This window comes from Carassius gibelio, chromosome B9 (genome assembly GCF_023724105.1).
Source record: "Carassius gibelio isolate Cgi1373 ecotype wild population from Czech Republic chromosome B9, carGib1.2-hapl.c, whole genome shotgun sequence".
Classification (NCBI taxonomy): Eukaryota; Metazoa; Chordata; class Actinopteri; order Cypriniformes; family Cyprinidae; genus Carassius; species Carassius gibelio.
This window is the reverse complement of record NC_068404.1, coordinates 31,929,172-31,951,421: the sequence shown is the minus strand read 5'-3', so window position 1 is coordinate 31,951,421 and position 22,250 is coordinate 31,929,172. Positions and strand designations below refer to the sequence as shown.

The 22,250-nt window shown below is 37.0% G+C and overlaps 2 protein-coding genes and 1 long non-coding RNA gene across 3 annotated transcripts in view; 2 read left to right on the top strand and 1 right to left on the bottom strand.

The window, feature by feature from the left end:
- Positions 1-22,250, top strand: part of LOC127964884 (NACHT, LRR and PYD domains-containing protein 12-like) — a 1,383,583-nt gene that overhangs the window by 82,860 nt on the left and 1,278,473 nt on the right. The window lies entirely within an intron of this gene.
- The window catches only part of LOC127964964 (uncharacterized), a 528,628-nt gene that overhangs the window by 68,754 nt on the left and 437,624 nt on the right, over positions 1-22,250 (bottom strand). The gene's annotated exons all lie outside the window — the stretch shown is intronic.
- LOC127964913 (uncharacterized) lies at positions 1,168-6,514 on the top strand. The gene is made up of 2 exons (XM_052565414.1): positions 1,168-1,369; positions 1,847-6,514. Exon 2 carries the CDS (start codon positions 2,030-2,032, stop codon positions 3,512-3,514), a length of 1,485 nt encoding a protein of 494 aa, XP_052421374.1. The 5' UTR covers positions 1,168-1,369; positions 1,847-2,029; the 3' UTR covers positions 3,515-6,514.

Sequence of the window (22,250 nt, the reverse complement as noted above, 5' to 3'; positions counted from 1 at the left end):
TGCAACATAGATTTCTCCTCAGATGAGTATTTAACATCTTTATTCTTGTGGGGATTAGTGTGTAAGTGCTACACACACACACACACGCACACACACACACACACACACACACACACACACTGGTCAGAGTTTGGGATCAGATTGATTTTTTATGTGTTGTTGTTGTTGTTGTTTTTACAGGAGTTTACTCATCAAAACTGCATTTATTTGATCAAAAATACAGGAAAAAAAAGTGAAATATTATTATGAAGTAAAACAACTTTTTTATTTTAATATGCATTAAAATCTATTTTATTTCTGTGATTGTGAGCATCATTCCTCCAGTCTTCAGTGTCACATGATCTTCACAAATCAGAATAATATGATGATTTATTATCAGAGTTGTGCTGCTGAAACTGTGATACTTCTTTCAGGATTCTTTGATGAAAGAAATGTTAAAAAGAAAAGCATTTATTTAAAATAGAAGTCTTTTCTAACAATAAACAATAGAGTTCAAAAGTTTATAACTCTTTTAGGATGTATTAAATTGATAAGAAGTGAAATCAAAAATTAATATTGTTAGAAGAGATTTATATTTTGAATAAACGCTGTTCTTTAAAAAAAAATATATACATTGAAGAATCCGGAAAAAAGTATCGCAGATTCCAAAATAATATTTGGCATCACAACTATTAATAATTCTAATAATAAATCATCATATTAGACTGATTTCTGAAGATCATGTGACACTGAAGACTGGAGGAATGATGCTGAAAATACAGCTGCACATCACAGTAATAAATTATATTTTAAAGGATATTAAAATATAAACCATTATTTTATATATTTTATTTGGATAATTTTGAATTATTACTGAAATACAACCATTTTTGTATCAAACAGTTCAATGAACAATAATAAAGGAATTACCTGAAGCTGACAATGAAGTAAATGTATAATAATTAGCAAAGATGATTAATTTAGCGCTGTAAACACACGTGTGATGGGGCGGAGACGCGCCGCGGAGCGTCAGACGCGCGTGAGGACCAAACACAGCAGAACTGTAGGAAACTTTACTCCTCTTATTATTTCTCTTTTACTATAGCGATTTATTTTTAGATACGTGGTCTGAGTCTTTCATAGAGTTGTAGAGTTATTAGAGAAATAGAGTTATTTTTTACATTCTGTTGTGAATTCTTTCCTTTTTAAGTTTAAGAGTTGCGATCTGCGTTATGTTTCAGTAATGACTTGCGTAAATAACGTAGTGCAGGATTCATAGTATGTACGGTTGTAACGTGACCGGTTATTCACTGTTGCTTCAGCACGGCAGACCCGCCGCGCGCTCTCACTCAGGTGCAGTGTTTATGTGCAAGAGAAAGTGCGTGATGAAGTAAGTTACTTCAATATATATTGTTAATTACCTAGATAATTACAGTGTACCACGATCGTGTTAACTTTAACAGTGTTTATGATGTTATTGATGTTATTGATGTTTAGCGATCTTTTTGAGTGTAATTTGATCCTGTTTAACGAGCGGTTTAGCCCGCTAGCATCGCAGCGTGCATTGTTCATGTTTACAATTTTATTACATTGAAGTGACATTTCATGGTGATAATACCTTCCAGCAGCTATTATTACTAACTTCTGTATTAATGATACATTCTCATTTCTATATATATTTTATTTTTCGATGTTTGTAATTTTACTAAGCAGACTATTCTCACAGATATATTGCTGATACATTTCTCAGTTAATATTCTATACATCAGCGCATTTCACAGTTGTTTATTATAGAGTTTGTTATATGTTGAGTTATTGGTAATATGTGAACAATGAGTATTTATATCTGTTGTTTTATTTATTTCAGAAACTACCTCAAATACACTAACATGTGTGTTAGGTCACATCTTGTGCAATAAATCATCAAATAAATATGATGACTCCGACTCCTTGACAAGAGTTCTGCAGCGGTCAATAAATATTAACCAGCATTCAGTGGGGCAATCCCCAACATTGGTCCTTCGAGCCGGATCTATTGACTACTGCAGTGATGTCATTGAAAGAGCAAGCCACTTCTCTCCCTCAAACTGAGACGTCAGACAGACCCTCACGGCATCGTCGCACACCCAGGCATCTGGAAGAGTATCATGTTGACTATGGCCATCACCGACCTGCTCTCTCCTCCCCACCCACAGAAGAGGTGCAAGTGGAGCAGAGAGGAGCAGCAGCCGCAGTGGGCCTAGCTAGTCAGTCACGAACAGTCTCCAGACAAGGTGAGCACCCAGACACAAGCTCCATGGATTTGTTGAGCATGAGTTCATTGAGGAAAATGTTGAAGACTATTTCTGACAAAGAGAAGGATGAGGCTGCTGATATGGCTGCACTTCACAGTAAACTTCAACAATATGAAAAACGACAGCGTCGGCGTAAAGAGCTGATGGAACATATCACGTCGTTCTTGAGGGAAGAAGAGGATGAGGAGGATGATCAAAGTGAAAAGCATATAACACCACCAGTACGATCCCCTTCAGTAACTTCTCCACGTTTGCCTCCCTCAAGTCATACTACTCCATCACAGTCACCTGACATTGAGCTACCTACCCAAGGATGTGTGAGTGACATGCAAAAGAATGCAAGTAAATCTCCTGCGGAGGCTGAGGATTTTAACTCTGGATTTGTTCCAATATGTCCAGTCAGTTCAATCCCTTTGTATTCACCAGTATCTTCTGGAACTATACCTACTGTTTCACACCAACAACAACCTGCTACAAGAGCAGAGACTGTGCCACCACTGTTTACGAAGCAGTCCCCCATTTATGATGCTGGAAAGGCTTTTCAACCTCAAGTGCAGCCACCTTTAATGGCACCTAAGCCAGTCTACCAGCACCTTAATGCAGTTTATGGCTATTTGACAGGGTCACCTTCACAACAGCAGTTTACTGCTCTGCCTACAGCAAGTTTTGCGACTCCTCATTATACTCTTATGACTCCAGCAGCATCAGTCTCTCAAACCCAGCCTAGAGTTCCAGTTATGACACTAAATCCTCCTGCCTTTGATACCCCCTCTCTGCAGCCATTTAATAAAGCACTGAATCCAACTGAATACTTTGTGCCTCAACGCCCTTTGCATGCTGCCCCACAACCAAAGATTCCTGATTTTGTGAATGACAATGAAAGGGAATTTGCTAACCTGAAGTTAGCACTGGACAACCTTCTTGAACCACATGCAGAGCTAGATGAGAAATACAAGTACCATATTTTGCTGGAGCACCTCAAATTGCCTGAAGCACAGATGATTGGCCAGTCTTGTCGCCATCATTTGTACCCATATTCAGCAGCTATGCAAGCCCTTCAGTTGCAATATGGTCAACCACACCAACTGGCTCAGAGCGAAATAGCAGCAATCCTCACAGCCCCAGAGGTCAAACCAAATGATGCTCACAGCTTCCAGAGTTTCGCTCTTCGTGTACACCTCTTAGTGAGTATGCTTTTGTCGTTGGAGGGTACCAGAGGGATGGAGTTGAACTGTTGTTAACATGTAGATCGTTTACTCAGTAAGCTGCCCAAGTACTTAAGAGATGGCTTCATAGAGTTTCTCCAGCTGAGAGGGAAGCTAAACTCCCCAAATATTAACCCGTACAACCTACAAGACTTTGCTGGATGGCTCCAAGTCAAGGCTCAGCAACAGCGACTTTCCAGTAGGTTAGTGCAACGTTACCAGTATGAAAGAGCACCCAGTAGTTCAAAGGAGAAGAATGCAGCTAAACCGAAAAGCCAAAGTACAACCTTGTATCATGGTGTATCACCCACAGAGACTAAACCATCCTCCAGTCCTAAGGTGTCTTGGAAAAGAACATCACCCAAAGTTATCTGCCTATTCTGTGGCAGCAAAGATCACTACATCAATCGATGCAGTAGTATCAGAGAGCAGCCTGTTGCTGAACTTTGCAAGTTGATTTCGGAGGAAAAGCGCTGCTGGAAATGTGCTCGTTCCCATGCCCCCGAGACCTGTAATCTAAAGAAACCCTGCAGTGACTGTGGTGGTATTCACCTTCAAGTGCTTCATGGTGTGGCCCAAAGTTATACAACTAACACAGCATCAGCTAACTCTGAGAGCCGTATCTACCTCTTACCATCCATTGCATCAGGCAGAGTCCTTCTGAAGGTGGTACCAGTGCTGCTACATCACAGATCAAAGACATTTGAGACTTATGCTATACTGGATGATGGAGCACAGCGCACCATGATCCTGCCCACTGCTGTCCAGCAACTGCAGCTGAAAGGCGAACCTGAGACTCTAGCCCTTTGTACCGTCCGACCAGACACTACTCACCTCAGTGGCACAAAAGTCACCTTTGAAATCTCTCCGAGAAATAACCCAGAGAAACGTTATCAGGTGTTAGGAGCATTTACAGCTTCTGGTCTTGATCTGGTAGAACAAACATACCCAGTTCAGGCTCTTCGGAGACGGTATGCACATCTAAGGGGAGTTCCACTACAGCCATTTCACAAAGTGCATCCGCTTGTACTCATTGGTTCGGACCAAGTTCATCTCATTACAGCCAAAGAGCCAATTCGTCAAGGCACCAAAGGGGGTCCAGTAGCAGTCCATACAGCTCTTGGGTGGGCTCTCCAAGGAACAGTAATGGGTCCCACAGACCAGGCACCAGTGCAGCAATGTTTCTTTATCTCCACAGCTCACACAGATGATCTTCTCTACAGAAATGTGGAAAGGTTATGGCAATTGGACGTATTGCCCTTTCGCAATGAGAAGCTGGTGGTCCGGTCCAGACAAGATAACGAGGCTATGCAGCTGCTTGAGTCTCAAACGCAGCAAGTCAGTGTACAGGGTGTACAACGTTATGCCACCCCACTTCTGTGGAAGACAGGTGCCCTTAAGCTCAAGGGATCTATGCAATCTGTTCTTGCAAACCTAAGAAGTACTGAAAGGAGACTCCAGAAAGACCATGTGAAGGCCTCAATCTACTCAGGAGAGATTGCTAAACTCATTGAAGCAGATTATGTTGCCAAACTGAACCAAAGGGAAGCAGCCCAGGCAGAAGAATCATGGTACCTGCCCCACCATCTGGTGAGCCATAACAATAAACCACGACTGGTTTTTAACTGTTCATTCAAACACCAGGGTCTTTCTCTTAACAATCAACTCCTGCCTGGCCCTGCTCTTGGACCATCACTGTTGGGCGTCCTTCTGAGATTCAGAGAGCATCATGTGGCTGTAAGTGCAGATATTAAGGGCATGTTCCATCAGGTTCGTCTCCTACCAAAGGACAGACCCTTTCTCCGTTTCATTTAGAGAGACCTGCAGAGCGAGAACCCTCCAGATGTATATGAATGGCAGGTCCTACCATTTGGTACAACAAGCAGTCCATGCTGTGCCATCTTCGCTCTGCAACATCATGCTCATAATTCTGAAGCCGAATATCCAGGGTTACAAGAAATAGTACACCAGAGCTTCTATGTGGACAATTGTCTCACAAGCTTTCGTACTGTTGCTGCAGCCAAACAAAAAGTGGATCAACTACGCAGCATGTTAGCAAAAGGAGGATTCAACCTCAGACAGTGGGCTAGTAGTCACCCAGCCGTGATTGCTCATCTTCCTACTGAAGCCCGCTCCTCCGCTACAGAGCAGTGGTTGGTCCAAACCCATGTTGAACCAATGGAGCCTACATTGGGGCTTCGTTGGAACTGCGCAACTGATAGCCTTGGCTATAATTACCGGCCTATTGAGCATGCAGCCCTGACAATGAGAACAGCCTACCAGGTGCTGGCATCTCAGTATGATCCATTGGGGTTTATACTACCATTTACCACAAGGGCTAAGGTAATCATCCAACAGTTGTGGACAAAAAAGAGAGACTGGGATGATCCAAATCTACCGCCAACCCTTAAGGCGGCCTGGATAATTTGGGAGAGTGAGCTAGAACATCTCAGGACATTATCCATTCCTCGCTGTTACCTAACGGTCTTCACAACTCCAGCAGAACAGAACATTTCCCTCCATGTGTTCTGCGATGCCTCTGAAAAAGCATATGGGGCAGTGGCATATTTTGCAATTCAATCCGACAGTGTCATTCACGTTTCCTTCATAATGGCCAGATCGAGGGTTGCTCCAAAGAGACAGCAGTCAATGCCTCGTCTGGAGCTTTGTGCTGCCTTAGCTGGAGCACAGCTAGCCAAACTGGTGAGGAATGAGACCACTCTCTCCATCAGTCAGACAATCCTATGGACAGACTCCTTGACTGTGCTGGAATGGATTCAATCAGACTCCTGTCGATATAAAGTGTTCGCCGGAACTCGAGTCTCCGAGATACAGGAGCTAACTGATCACAGATCATGGAGGTACGTGAATACACAGGACAACCCCGCTGACGACATAACACGAGGGAAATCACTCCAAAGTCTGGCTGAGCCTAGTCGCTGGAGTCAAGGACCTCCATTCTTGAAACAAAATGAAGAACACTGGCCTAAAAAACCTGAACTCACCCAGTCAGAGGGAGTATCCGAATTAAAAGGACTTCCAAGCTACTGCCTAATAGCATTTGCCATTGTCTCCAACCTCCCTGATTCTACCCAGTTCAAATTATGGTGTGAATTAGTAGAAGCAACTCGACGGCCTGTCATGGGGCGGCCATATCGGATTGTGCTTCCAGTGAGCCTATAACAAGCAAAGAGGCAGAAGCTGTCCTGATAAGAGCATGCCAACTCCAGAGCTTTCCTGAAGAAGTTGCTGCCCTCAAGGCAAAGAAACCAGTTCCTGCACACAGCCGATTAGTCAGTCTTGCTCCAGAATGGGATCCACTGAAAAACATGATAAGAGTTGGAGGCAGATTAAGAAGGTTAGCAAACTCAGACCCAGAACAAATCCACCCTATTGTGCTGGACTCCAGACACACAATAACGAAGCTCCTTATCAAATAATTTGATGAGCGTCTGTTACATCCAGGAGCAGAAAGAGTCTACTCTGAAATAAGGAGACAGTACTGGATTCTTAGAGGGCGTCAGGCCATAAAGTACCATCAGCTACACTGTCTGTCCTGTCAGCGATGGAGAGCTCAGCCAAAGGTCCCACAGATGGCAGATTTGCCACCAGAACGCCTCCGATTGCTCTGTCCACCTTTCCACTCAACTGGTGTTGACTGCTTTGGCCCATACCTGGTCAAAATCGGGAGAAGAAATGAGAAACGCTGGGGACTAATCTTCAAATGTCTTACAACTAAGGCAGTACACATTGAGCTCCTCAATTCAATGGATGTAGATGCATTCCTTCTTGCGCTCCGCCGGTTCATAGCCAGAAGAGGTAAACCACACGAGATCCGTTTGGATTGTGGCACCAATTTCCGGGGAGCTGACAGAGAATTACGGGAAGCTTTCTCAATTATGGAGCCAGAACTCAAAGTTCAGCTTTCAGACTATCAAATTAGCTTCATGTTCAATCCACCTAGTGCTCCACACTTTGGCGGAATATGGGAGCGTGAAGTCCGTTCCATAAAGAATGCTCTCCAGGTGGCTCTCGGAACGCAAGCTGTCACAGAAGATGTTCTGTCCACAGTCCTAGTGGAAGTAGAAGGGATCCTCAATTCGAAACCATTAGGATATGCCTCATCAGATGTTGCTGACATGGATCCGATTACTCCTAATATTCTCCTTATGGGGCGGCGGGATGCATCGCTGCCTCAGGTGGCATACGCTCCAGGAGACATGGGGCGGCGGCGATGGCGGCACTGTCAGAACATGGTGGACCAGTTCTGGATTCACTTCACTAGAAACCACTTGCCTACGCTCCAGACCCGACAGAAGTGGCATAAGGCTTCAAAGAACCTGGAAGTTGACTCTGTCGTACTGATTGTGGATCCGCAGCTCCCAAGAGCTCAGTGGCCCATAGGCAGAGTTTGAAAGACATTGCCCAGTAGTGATGGATGTGTGCGGACTGCTGAAATCGTCGTTAATGGTAAAGTTTACACTAGACCAGTTGCCTGCCTGATAGAGTTACCTGCTTTAGAAGGTAATACCAAAGACATTTAGAGAATTCCCTTTATTACCCATTTGCTGCTCAAATGTGGGGGCGGCTGTTGTGAATTCTTTCCTTTTTAAGTTTAAGAGTTGCGATCTGCGTTATGTTTCAGTAATGACTTGCGTAAATAACGTAGTGCAGGATTCATAGTATGTACGGTTGTAACGTGACCGGTTATTCACTGTTGCTTCAGCACGGCAGACCCGCCGCGCGCTCTCACTCAGGTGCAGTGTTTATGTGCAAGAGAAAGTGCTAACTTAAACAGTGTTTATGATGTTATTGATGTTATTGATGTTTAGCGATCTTTTTGAGTGTAATTTGATCCTGTTTAACGAGCGGTTTAGCCCGCTAGCATCGCAGCGTGCATTGTTCATGTTTACAATTTTATTACATTGAAGTGACATTTCATGGTGATAATACCTTCCAGCAGCTATTATTACTAACTTCTGTATTAATGATACATTCTCATTTCTATATATATTTTATATTTCAATGTTTGTAATTTTACTAAGCAGACTATTCTCACAGATATATTGCTGATACATTTCTCAGTTAATATTCTATATATCAGCGCATTTCACAGTTGTTTATTATAGAGTTTGTTATATGTTGATTTATTGGTAATATGTGAACAATGAGTATTTATATCTGTTGTTTTATTTATTTCAGAAACTACCTCAAATACACTAACATGTGTGTTAGGTCACATCTTGTGCAATAAATCATCAAATAAATATGATTACTCCGACTCCTTGACAAGAGTTCTGCAGCGGTCAATAAATATTAACCAGCATTCAGTGGGGCAATCCCCAACACATTCTTTGGTCGAAGTTTTCAGATCGGGACTTCGGAGCCTGTTCGCGACTCAGTTGATTCAGATCGGCACTTCGGAGCATGTTCGCGACTCGGTTGATTTAGATCGGCACTTCGGAGCATGTTCGCGACTCCGTTGATTCAGATCGGCACTTCGGAGCATGTTCGCGTCTCGGTTGATTCAGATCGACATTTCGGAGCATGTTCGCGTCTCGGTTGATTCAGATCGACACTTCGGAGCATGTTCGAGACTCGGTTGATTCAGATCGGCACTTCGGAGCATTTTCGCGACTAAGTTGATTCAGATCGGCACTTCGGAGCATGTTCGCGTCTCGGTTGATTCAGATTGAGACTCCGGGGACTGTTTGTGATTTTTTTTTTTAATTCAGATCTGTACTTCGAAGCAAGAAGTGTTTGTCAAACAGTTCATTATATTTGGGCCTGAGGCTTTTTTTTTTCTAACCTGTCGATTTGATTTTTAAATGATTTCAATGACAGGAAGTTGCATGTGTTGTGTTTTATGAATTGTGGATGGATTCATCAACTGAGAAATAAAGTTGAACAGAAATGATCATGAACTCTTAAAGATGATGATGAAAAGAAAAGGTAATATTGCATATAAAATTATATCCAAGTATAAACTAACTTGCACAATACTTTAAATATTCTTACTCTACACTAAATCAGTGAAAATGTTTGGCTCAGTTTACAGAAAGTGTACGTCACACATCCTTTCATTATTATGCAACATAGTTTTCTCCTCAGATGAGTATTTAACATCTATATTCTTGTGGGGATTAGTGTGTAAGTGCTAAACATACACACACACACACACACACCGGTCAGAGTTTGGGATCAGATTGATTTTTTATGTGTTGTTGTTGTTGTTGTTGTTGGAGTTTACTCGTCAAAACTGCATTTATTTGATCAAAAATACAGGAAAAAAGTGAAATATTATTATGAAGTAAAACAACTTTTTTATTTTAATATACATTAAAATCTATTTTATTTCTGTGATTGTCAGCATCATTCCTCCAGTCTTCAGTGTCACATGATCTTCACAAATCAGAATAATATGATGATTTATTATCAGAGTTGTGCTGCTGAAACTGTGATACTTCTTTCAGGATTCTTTGATGAATGAAATGTTAAAAAGAAGAGCATTTATTTAAAATAGAAGTCTTTTCTAACAATAAACAACATAGTTCAAAAGTTTATAACTCTAGGATGTATTAAATTGATAAGAAGTGAAATCAAAGATTAATATTGTTAGAAGAGATTTATATTTTGAATAAACGCTGTTCTTTAAAAAAATATATATATACATCGAAGAATCCGGTAAAAAGTATCGCAGATTCCAAAATAATATTTGGCATCACAACTATTAATAATTCTAATAATAAATCATCATATTAGACTGATTTCTGAAGATCATGTGACACTGAAGACTGGAGGAATGATGCTGAAAATACAGCTGCACATCACAGAAATCAATTATATTTTAAAGGATATTAAAATATAAACCATTATTTTATATATTTTATTTTGATAATTTTGAATTATTACTGAAATACAACCTTTTTTTGTATCAAACAGTTCATTGAACAATAATAAATGAATTACCTGAAGCTGACAATGAAGTAAATGTATAATAATTATCAAAGATGATTAATTTAGCGCTGTAAACGCGCGTGTGAGGGGCGGAGACGCGCCGCGGAGCGTCAGACGCGCGTGAGGACCAAACACAGCAGAACGGTAGGAAACTTCACTCCTCTTATTATTTCTCTTTTACTATAGCGATTTATTTTTAGATACGTGGTCTGAGTCTTTCATAGAGTTGTTTTATAAACGCAGTAACTTTGAAATCAGCTCTGAAAGTTCCTGTCAGTGTTTAAAAACTAATTATGATTTAATAACATGTTAAATGAATTTGGTAAGAACGGTATTTTGTTTTATTTACATAGAGGTTATTAATATAGGCTGAAATATAGTGTTTTTTATAGTGTAAAGGTGATATTATGGTGCATTGCTCGTTAAAAGTTAGGCTGTTAATATAATATAGAGAAAGATCGTTCTAAATTATTTTTACTATATTATTCAAATCGAAACCATTATTTTATATATTTTATCTTAAAAGGTTTGAATTATTACTGATTTTTGACTGTAGCATCACTACCAATAGCCGCGTGTCGACATGTATAATAATTAGCACAGATGATTAATTTAGCGCTGTAAACGCGCGTGTGAGGGGCGGAGACGCGCCGCGTAGCGTCAGACGCGCGTGAGGACCAAACACAGCAGAACGGTATGGAAACTTCACTCCTCTTATTATTTCTCTTTTACTATAGCGATTTATTTTTAGATACGTGATCTGAGTCTTTCATAGAGTTGTTTTATAAACGCAGTAACTTTGAAATCAGCTCTGAAAGTTCCTGTCAGTGTTTAAAAACTAATTATGATTTAATAACATGTTGAATGAATTTGGTAAGAACGGTATTCTGTTTTATTTACATAGAGGTTATTAATATAGGCTGAAATATAGTGTTTTTTATAGTGTAAAGGTGAAATTATGGTGCATTGCTCGTTAAAAGTTAGGCTGTTAATATAATATAGAGAAAGATCATTCTAAATTATTTTTACTATATTAAAACGCATTTATTTTTTACATTCGTTGGTAGAAGTTTTCAGATTGTCACATCGGAGTCTGTTCGCTACTCGGTTGATTCAGATCGGCACTTCGGAGCATGTTCGCGACTCGGTTGATTCAGATCGGCACATCGGAGCATGTTCGCGACTCGGTTGATTCAGATCGGCACTTCGGAGCATGTTCGCGACTCGGTTGATTCAGATCGGCACTTCGGAGCCTGTTCGCAACTCGGTTGATTCAGATCGACACTTCGGAGCATGTTCGCGACTTGGTTTTGTTGTTGTTGTTGTTGTTGTTGTTGTTGTTTTTACAGGAGTTTACTCATCAAAATTGCATTTATTTGATCAAAAATACAGGAAAAAAGTGAAATATTATTATGAAGTAAAACAACTTTTTTATTTTAATATACATTAAAATCTATTTTATTTCTGTGATTGTCAGCATCATTCCTCCAGTCTTCAGTGTCACATGATCTTCACAAATCAGAATAATATGATGATTTATTATCAGAGTTGTGCTGCTGAAACTGTGATACTTCTTTCAGGATTCTTTGATGAATGAAATATTAAAAAGAAGAGCATTTATTTAAAATAGAAGTCTTTTCTAACAATAAACAATATAGTTCAAAAGTTTATAACTCTTTTAGGATGTATTAAATTGATAAGAAGTGAAATCAAAGATTAATATTGTTAGAAGAGATTTATTTTTTTAATAAATGCTGTTCTTTAAAAAAAAAAAAAGTATACATCGAAGAATCCGGAAAAAAGTATGCAGATTCCAAAATAATATTTGGCATCACAACTATTAATAATTCTAATAATAAATCATCATATTAGACTGATTTCTGAAGATCATGTGACACTGAAGACTGGAGGAATGATGCTGAAAATACAGCTGCACATCACAGAAATCAATTATATTTTAAAGGATATTAAAATATAAACCATTATTTTATATATTTTATTTTGATAATTTTGAATTATTACTGAAATACAACCTTTTTTTGTATCAAACAGTTCATTGAACAATAATAAATGAATTACCTGAAGCTGACAATGAAGTAAATGTATAATAATTATCAAAGATGATTAATTTAGCGCTGTAAACGCGCGTGTGAGGGGCGGAGACGCGCCGCGGAGCGTCAGACGCGCGTGAGGACCAAACACAGCAGAACGGTAGGAAACTTCACTCCTCTTATTATTTCTCTTTTACTATAGCGATTTATTTTTAGATACGTGGTCTGAGTCTTTCATAGAGTTGTTTTATAAACGCAGTAACTTTGAAATCAGCTCTGAAAGTTCCTGTCAGTGTTTAAAAACTAATTATGATTTAATAACATGTTAAATGAATTTTGTAAGAACGGTATTTTGTTTTATTTACATAGAGGTTATTAATATAGGCTGAAATATAGTGTTTTTTATAGTGTAAAGGTGATATTATGGTGCATTGCTCGTTAAAAGCTGTTAATATAATATAGAGAAAGATCGTTCTAAATTATTTTTACTATATTATTCAAATCGAAACCATTATTTTATATATTTTATCTTAAAAGGTTTGAATTATTACTGATTTTTGACTGTAGCATCACTACCAATAGCCGCGTGTCGACATGTATAATAATTAGCACAGATGATTAATTTAGCGCTGTAAACGCGCGTGTGAGGGGCGGAGACGCGCCGCGTAGCGTCAGACGCGCGTGAGGACCAAACACAGCAGAACGGTATGGAAACTTCACTCCTCTTATTATTTCTCTTTTACTATAGCGATTTATTTTTAGATACGTGATCTGAGTCTTTCATAGAGTTGTTTTATAAACGCAGTAACTTTGAAATCAGCTCTGAAAGTTCCTGTCAGTGTTTAAAAACTAATTATGATTTAATAACATGTTGAATGAATTTGGTAAGAACGGTATTCTGTTTTATTTACATAGAGGTTATTAATATAGGCTGAAATATAGTGTTTTTTATAGTGTAAAGGTGAAATTATGGTGCATTGCTCGTTAAAAGTTAGGCTGTTAATATAATATAGAGAAAGATCATTCTAAATTATTTTTACTATATTAAAACGCATTTATTTTTTACATTCGTTGGTAGAAGTTTTCAGATTGTCACATCGGAGTCTGTTCGCTACTCGGTTGATTCAGATCGGCACTTCGGAGCATGTTCGCGACTCGGTTGATTCAGATCGGCACATCGGAGCATGTTCGCGACTCGGTTGATTCAGATCGGCACTTCGGAGCATGTTCGCGACTCGGTTGATTCAGATCGGCACTTCGGAGCCTGTTCGCAACTCGGTTGATTCAGATCGACACTTCGGAGCATGTTCGCGACTTGGTTTTGTTGTTGTTGTTGTTGTTGTTTTTACAGGAGTTTACTCATCAAAATTGCATTTATTTGATCAAAAATACAGGAAAAAAGTGAAATATTATTATGAAGTAAAACAACTTTTTTATTTTAATATACATTAAAATCTATTTTATTTCTGTGATTGTCAGAATCATTCCTCCAGTCTTCAGTGTCACATGATCTTCACAAATCAGAATAATATGATGATTTATTATCAGAGTTGTGCTGCTGAAACTGTGATACTTCTTTCAGGATTCTTTGATGAATGAAATATTAAAAAGAAGAGCATTTATTTAAAATAGAAGTCTTTTCTAACAATAAACAATATAGTTCAAAAGTTTATAACTCTTTTAGGATGTATTAAATTGATAAGAAGTGAAATCAAAGATTAATATTGTTAGAAGAGATTTATTTTTTTAATAAATGCTGTTCTTTAAAAAAAAAAAAAGTATACATCGAAGAATCCGGAAAAAAGTATCGCAGATTCCAAAATAATATTTGGCATCACAACTATTAATAATTCTAATATTAAATCATCATATTAGACTGATTTCTGAAGATCATGTGACACTGAAGACTGGAGGAATGATGCTGAAAATACAGCTGCACATCACAGAAATCAATTATATTTTAAAGGATATTAAAATATAAACCATTATTTTATATATTTTATTTTGATAATTTTGAATTATTACTGAAATACAACCTTTTTTTGTATCAAACAGTTCATTGAACAATAATAAATGAATTACCTGAAGCTGACAATGAAGTAAATGTATAATAATTATCAAAGATGATTAATTTAGCGCTGTAAACGCGCGTGTGAGGGGCGGAGACGCGCCGCGGAGCGTCAGACGCGCGTGAGGACCAAACACAGCAGAACGGTATGGAAACTTCACTCCTCTTATTATTTCTCTTTTACTATAGCGATTTATTTTTAGATACGTGATCTGAGTCTTTCATAGAGTTGTTTTATAAACGCAGTAACTTTGAAATCAGCTCTGAAAGTTCCTGTCAGTGTTTAAAAACTAATTATGATTTAATAACATGTTGAATGAATTTGGTAAGAACGGTATTCTGTTTTATTTACATAGAGGTTATTAATATAGGCTGAAATATAGTGTTTTTTATAGTGTAAAGGTGAAATTATGGTGCATTGCTCGTTAAAAGTTAGGCTGTTAATATAATATAGAGAAAGATCATTCTAAATTATTTTTACTATATTAAAACGCATTTATTTTTTACATTCGTTGGTAGAAGTTTTCAGATTGTCACATCGGAGTCTGTTCGCTACTCGGTTGATTCAGATCGGCACTTCGGAGCATGTTCGCGACTCGGTTGATTCAGATCGGCACATCGGAGCATGTTCGCGACTCGGTTGATTCAGATCGGCACTTCGGAGCATGTTCGCGACTCGGTTGATTCAGATCGGCACTTCGGAGCCTGTTCGCAACTCGGTTGATTCAGATCGACACTTCGGAGCATGTTCGCGACTTGGTTTTGTTGTTGTTGTTGTTGTTGTTGTTGTTTTTACAGGAGTTTACTCATCAAAATTGCATTTATTTGATCAAAAATACAGGAAAAAAGTGAAATATTATTATGAAGTAAAACAACTTTTTTATTTTAATATACATTAAAATCTATTTTATTTCTGTGATTGTCAGCATCATTCCTCCAGTCTTCAGTGTCACATGATCTTCACAAATCAGAATAATATGATGATTTATTATCAGAGTTGTGCTGCTGAAACTGTGATACTTCTTTCAGGATTCTTTGATGAATGAAATATTAAAAAGAAGAGCATTTATTTAAAATAGAAGTCTTTTCTAACAATAAACAATATAGTTCAAAAGTTTATAACTCTTTTAGGATGTATTAAATTGATAAGAAGTGAAATCAAAGATTAATATTGTTAGAAGATATTTATATTTTGAATAAACGCTGTTCTTTAAAAATATATATATATACATCGAAGAATCCGGAAAAAAGTATCGCAGATTCCAAAATAATATTTGGCATCACAACTATTAATAATTCTAATAATAAATCATCATATTAGACTGATTTCTGAAGATCATGTGACACTGAAGACTGGAGGAATGATGCTGAAAATACAGCTGCACATCACAGAAATAAATTATATTTTAAAGGATATTAAAATATAAACCATTATTTTATATATTTTATTTTGATAATTTTGAATTATTACTGAAATACAACCTGTTTTGTATCAAACAGTTCATTGAACAATAATAAATGAATTACCTGAAGCTGACAATGAAGTAAATGTATAATAATTAGCAAAGATGATTAATTTAGCGCTGTAAACGCGCTTTTGAGGGGCGGAGACGCGCCGCGGAGCGTCAGACGCGCGTGAGGACCAAACACAGCAGAACGGTAGGAAACTTCACTCCTCTTATTATTTCTCTTTTACTATAGCGATTTATTTTTAGATACGTGGTCTGAGTCTTTCATAGAGTTGTTTTATAAACGCAGTAACTTTGAAATCAGCTCTGAAAGTTCCTGTCAGTGTTTAAAAACTAATTATGATTTAATAACATGTTAAATGAATTTGGTAAGAACGGTATTCTGTTTTATTTACATAGAGGTTATTAATATAGGCTGAAATATAGTGTTTTTTATAGTGTAAAGGTGATATTATGGTGCATTGCTCGTTAAAAGTTAGGCTGTTAATATAATATAGAGAAAGATCGTTCTAAATTATTTTTACTATATTATTCAAATCGAAACCATTATTTTATATATTTTATTTTAAAAGGTTTGAATTATTACTGATTTTTGACTGTAGCATCACTACTAATAGCCGCGTGTCGACATGTATAATAATTAGCACAGATGATTAATTTAGCGCTGTAAACGCGCGTGTGAGGGGCGGAGACGCGCCGCGGAGCGTCAGACGCGCGTGAGGACCAAACACAGCAGAATTGATTCAGATCGGCACATCGGAGCATGTTCGCGACTCGGTTGATTCAGATCGGCACTTCGGAGCATGTTCGCGACTCGGTTGATTCAGATCGGCACTTCGGAGCCTGTTCGCGACTCGGTTGATTCAGATCGGCACTTCGGAGCATGTTCGCAACTCGGTTGATTCAGATCGACACTTCGGAGCATGTTCGCGACTCGGTTGATTCAGATCGGCACTTCGGAGCATGTTCTCAACTCGGTTGATTCAGATCGACACTTCGGAGCATGTTCGCGACTCCGTTGATTCTGATTGAGTCTCCGGGGACTGTTTGTGATTTTTTTTTTTTTTTTTTTTAATTCAGATCTGTACTTCGAAGCAAGAAGTGTTTGTCAAACAGTTCATTAGTGATAACTGAATATTTGGGCCTGAGGCTTTTTTTTCTAACCTGTCGATTTGATTTTTAAATGATTTCAATGACAGGAAGTTGCATGTGTTGTGTTTTATGAATTGTGGATGGATTTATCAACTGAGAAATAAATTTGAACAGAAATGATCATGAACTCTTAAAGATGATGATGAAAAGAAAAGGTAATATTGCATATAAAATTATATCCAAGTATGATGTAACTTGCGCAATACTTTAAATATTCTTACTCTACCCTAAATCAGTGAAAATGTTTGGCTCAGTTTACAGAAAGTGTACGTCACACATCCTTTCATTATTATGCAACATAGATTTCTCCTCAGATGAGTATTTAACATCTTTATTCTTGTGGGGATTAGTGTGTAAGTGCTATACACAAACACACACACACACACACCGGTCAGAGTTTGGGATCAGATTGATTTTTTATGTTTTGTTGTTGTTGTTGTTGTTGTTGTTGTTGTTTTTACAGGAGTTTACTCATCAAAATTGCATTTATTTGATCAAAAATACAGGAAAAAAGTGAAATATTATTATGAAGTAAAACAACTTTTTTATTTTAATATACATTAAAATCTATTTTATTTCTGTGATTGTCAGCATCATTCCTCCAGTGTTCAGTGTCACATGATCTTCACAAATCAGAATAATATGATGATTTATTATCAGAGTTGTGCTGCTGAAACTGTGATACTTCTTTCAGGATTCTTTGAAGAAAGAAATGTTAAAAAGAAAAGCATTTATTTAAAACAGAAGTCTTTTCTAACAATAAACAATAGAGTTCAAAAATGTATAACTCTTTTAGGATGTATTAAATTGATAAGAAGTGAAATCAAAGATTAATATTGTTAGAAGAGATTTATATTTTTAATAAACGCTGTTCTTTAAAAAAAAGAAAGTATACATCGAAGAATCCGGAAAAAAGTATCGCAGATTCCAAAATAATATTTGGCATCACAACTATTAATAATTCTAATAATAAATCATCATATTAGACTGATTTCTGAAGATCATGTGACACTGAAGACTGGAGGAATGATGCTGAAAATACAGCTGCACATCACAGTAATAAATTATATTTTAAAGGATATTAAAATATAAACCATTATTTTATATATTTTATTTGGATAATTTTGAATTATTACTGAAATACAACCATTTTTGTATCAAACAGTTCAATGAACAATAATAAAGGAATTACCTGAAGCTGACAATGAAGTAAATGTATAATAATTAGCAAAGATGATTAATTTAGCGCTGTAAACGCGCGTGTGATGGGGCGGAGACACGCCGCGGAGAGTCAGACGCGCCTGAGGACCAAACACAGCAGAACGGTAGGAAACTTCACTCCTCTTATTATTTCTCTTTTACTATAGCGATTTATTTTTAGATACGTGGTCTGAGTCTTTCATAGAGTTGTAGAGTTATTAGAGAAATAGAGTTATTTTTTACATTCTTTGGTCGAAGTTTTCAGATCGGGACTTCGGAGCCTGTTCGCGACTCGGTTGATTCAGATCGGCACTTCGGAACATGTTCGCGACTCGGTTGATTCAGATCGGCACTTCGGAGCATGTTCGCGACTTGGTTTTGTTGTTGTTGTTGTTGTTGTTGTTTTTACAGGAGTTTACTCATCAAAATTGCATTTATTTGATCAAAAATACAGGAAAAAAGTGAAATATTATTATGAAGTAAAACAACTTTTTTATTTTAATATACATTAAAATCTATTTTATTTCTGTGATTGTCAGCATCATTCCTCCAGTCTTCAGTGTCACATGATCTTCACAAATCAGAATAATATGATGATTTATTATCAGAGTTGTGCTGCTGAAACTGTGATACTTCTTTCAGGATTCTTTGATGAATGAAATATTAAAAAGAAGAGCATTTATTTAAAATAGAAGTCTTTTCTAACAATAAACAATATAGTTCAAAAGTTTATAACTCTTTTAGGATGTATTAAATTGATAAGAAGTGAAATCAAAGATTAATATTGTTAGAAGAGATTTATTTTTTTAATAAATGCTGTTCTTTAAAAAAAAAAAAAGTATACATCGAAGAATCCGGAAAAAAGTATGCAGATTCCAAAATAATATTTGGCATCACAACTATTAATAATTCTAATAATAAATCATCATATTACACTGATTTCTGAAGATCATGTGACACTGAAGACTGGAGGAATGATGCTGAAAATACAGCTGCACATCACAGTAATAAATTATATTTTAAAGGATATTAAAATATAAACCATTATTTTATATATTTTATTTTGATAATTTTGAATTATTACTGAAATACAACCTTTTTTTGTATCAAACAGTTCATTGAACAATAATAAATGAATTACCTGAAGCTGACAATGAAGTAAATGTATAATAATTAGCAAATATGATTAATTTAGCGCTGTAAACGCGCGTGTGATGGGGCGGAGACGCGCCGCGGAGAGTCAGACGCGTGTGAGGACCAAACACAGCAGAACGGTAGGAAACTTCACTCCTCTTATTATTTCTCTTTTACTATAGCGATTTATTTTTAGATACGTGGTCTGAGTATTTCATAGAGTTGTAGAGTTATTAGAGAAATAGAGTTATTTTTTACATTCTTTGGTCGAAGTTTTCAGATCGGGACTTCGGAGCCTGTTCGCGACTCGGTTGATTCAGATCGGCACTTCGGAGCATGTTCGCGACTCGGTTGATTTAGATCGGCACTTCGGAGCATATTCGCGACTCGGTTGATTCAGATGGGCACTTCGGAGCATGTTCGCATCTCGGTTGATTCAGATCGACACTTCGGAGCATGTTCGCGACTCGGTTGATTCAGATCGGCACTTCGGAGCATTTTCGCGACTCGGTTGATTCAGATCGGCACTTCGGAGCATGTTCGCGACTCCGTTGATTCAGATTGAGACTCCGGGGACTGTTTGTGATTTTTTTTTTTTTTTAATTCAGATCTGTACTTCGAAGCAAGAAGTGTTTGTCAAACAGTTCATTAGTGATAACTGAATATTTGGGCCTGAGGCTTTTTTTTCTAAGCTGTCGATTTGATTTTTAAATGATTTCAATGACAGGAAGTTGCATGTGTTGTGTTTTATGAATTGTGGATGGATTTATCAACTGAGAAATAAAGCTGAACAGAAATGATCATGAACTCTTAAAGATGACGATGAAAAGAAAAGGTAATATTGCATATAAAATTATATCCAAGTATGAACTAACTTGCGCAATACTTTAAATATTCTTACTCTACCCTAAATCAGTGAAAATGTTTGGCTCAGTTTACAGAAAGTGTACGTCACACATCCTTTCATTATTATGCAACATAGTTTTTTCCTCAGATGAGTATTTAACATCTTTATTCTTGTGGGGATTAGTGTGTAAGTGCTATACACAAACACACACACACACACACCGGTCAGAGTTTGGGATCAGATTGATTTTTTATGTGTTGTTGTTTTTTTACAGGCGTTTACTCATCAAAACTGCATTTATTTGATCAAAAATACAGGAAAAAAGTGAAATATTATTATGAAGTAAAACAACTTTTTTATTTTAATATACATTAAAATCTATTTTATTTCTGTGATTGTCAGCATCATTCCTCCAGTCTTCAGTGTCACATGATCTTCACAAATCAGAATAATATGATGATTTATTATCAGAGTTGTGCTGCTGAAACTGTGATACTTCTTTCAGGATTCTTTGATGAATGAAATGTTAAAAAGAAGAGCATTTATTTAAAATAGAAGTCTTTTCTAACAATAAACAACATAGTTCAAAAGTTTATAACTCTTTTAGGATGTATTAAATTGATAAGAAGTGAAATCAAAGATTAATATTGTTAGAAGATATTTATATTTTGAATAAACGCTGTTCTTTAAAAAAATATATATATACATCGAAGAATCCGGAAAAAAGTATCGCAGATTCCAAAATAATATTTGGCATCACAACTATTAATAATTCTAATAATAAATCATCATATTAGACTGATTTCTGAAGATCATGTGACACTGAAGACTGGAGGAATGATGCTGAAAATACAGCTGCACATCACAGAAATAAATTATATTTTAAAGGATATTAAAATATAAACCATTATTTTATATATTTTATTTTGATAATTTTGAATTATTACTGAAATACAACCTGTTTTGTATCAAACAGTTCATTGAACAATAATAAATGAATTACCTGAAGCTGACAATGAAGTAAATGTATAATAATTAGCAAAGATGATTAATTTAGCGCTGTAAACGCGCTTTTGAGGGGCGGAGACGCGCCGCGGAGCGTCAGACGCGCGTGAGGACCAAACACAGCAGAACGGTAGGAAACTTCACTCCTCTTATTATTTCTCTTTTACTATAGCGATTTATTTTTAGATACGTGGTCTGAGTCTTTCATAGAGTTGTTTTATAAACGCAGTAACTTTGAAATCAGCTCTGAAAGTTCCTGTCAGTGTTTAAAAACTAATTATGATTTAATAACATGTTAAATGAATTTGGTAAGAACGGTATTCTGTTTTATTTACATAGAGGTTATTAATATAGGCTGAAATATAGTGTTTTTTATAGTGTAAAGGTGATATTATGGTGCATTGCTCGTTAAAAGTTAGGCTGTTAATATAATATAGAGAAAGATCGTTCTAAATTATTTTTACTATATTATTCAAATCGAAACCATTATTTTATATATTTTATTTTAAAAGGTTTGAATTATTACTGATTTTTGACTGTAGCATCACTACCAATAGCCGCGTGTCGACATGTATAATAATTAGCACAGATGATTAATTTAGCGCTGTAAACGCGCGTGTGAGGGGCGGAGACGCGCTGCGGAGCGTCAGACGCGCGTGAGGACCAAACACAGCAGAATTGATTCAGATCGGCACATCGGAGCATGTTCGCGACTCGGTTGATTCAGATCGGCACTTCGGAGCATGTTCGCGACTCGGTTGATTCAGATCGGCACTTCGGAGCCTGTTCGCGACTCGGTTGATTCAGATCGGCACTTCGGAGCATGTTCGCAACTCGGTTGATTCAGATCGACACTTCGGAGCATGTTCTCAACTCGGTTGATTCAGAT

What these genes read in the sequence shown, in the direction of transcription:
- LOC127964913 (XM_052565414.1), top strand. Translation starts at nt 2,030, where the DNA reads ATGTCATTGAAAGAGCAAGCCACTTCTCTCCCTCAAACTGAGACGTCA.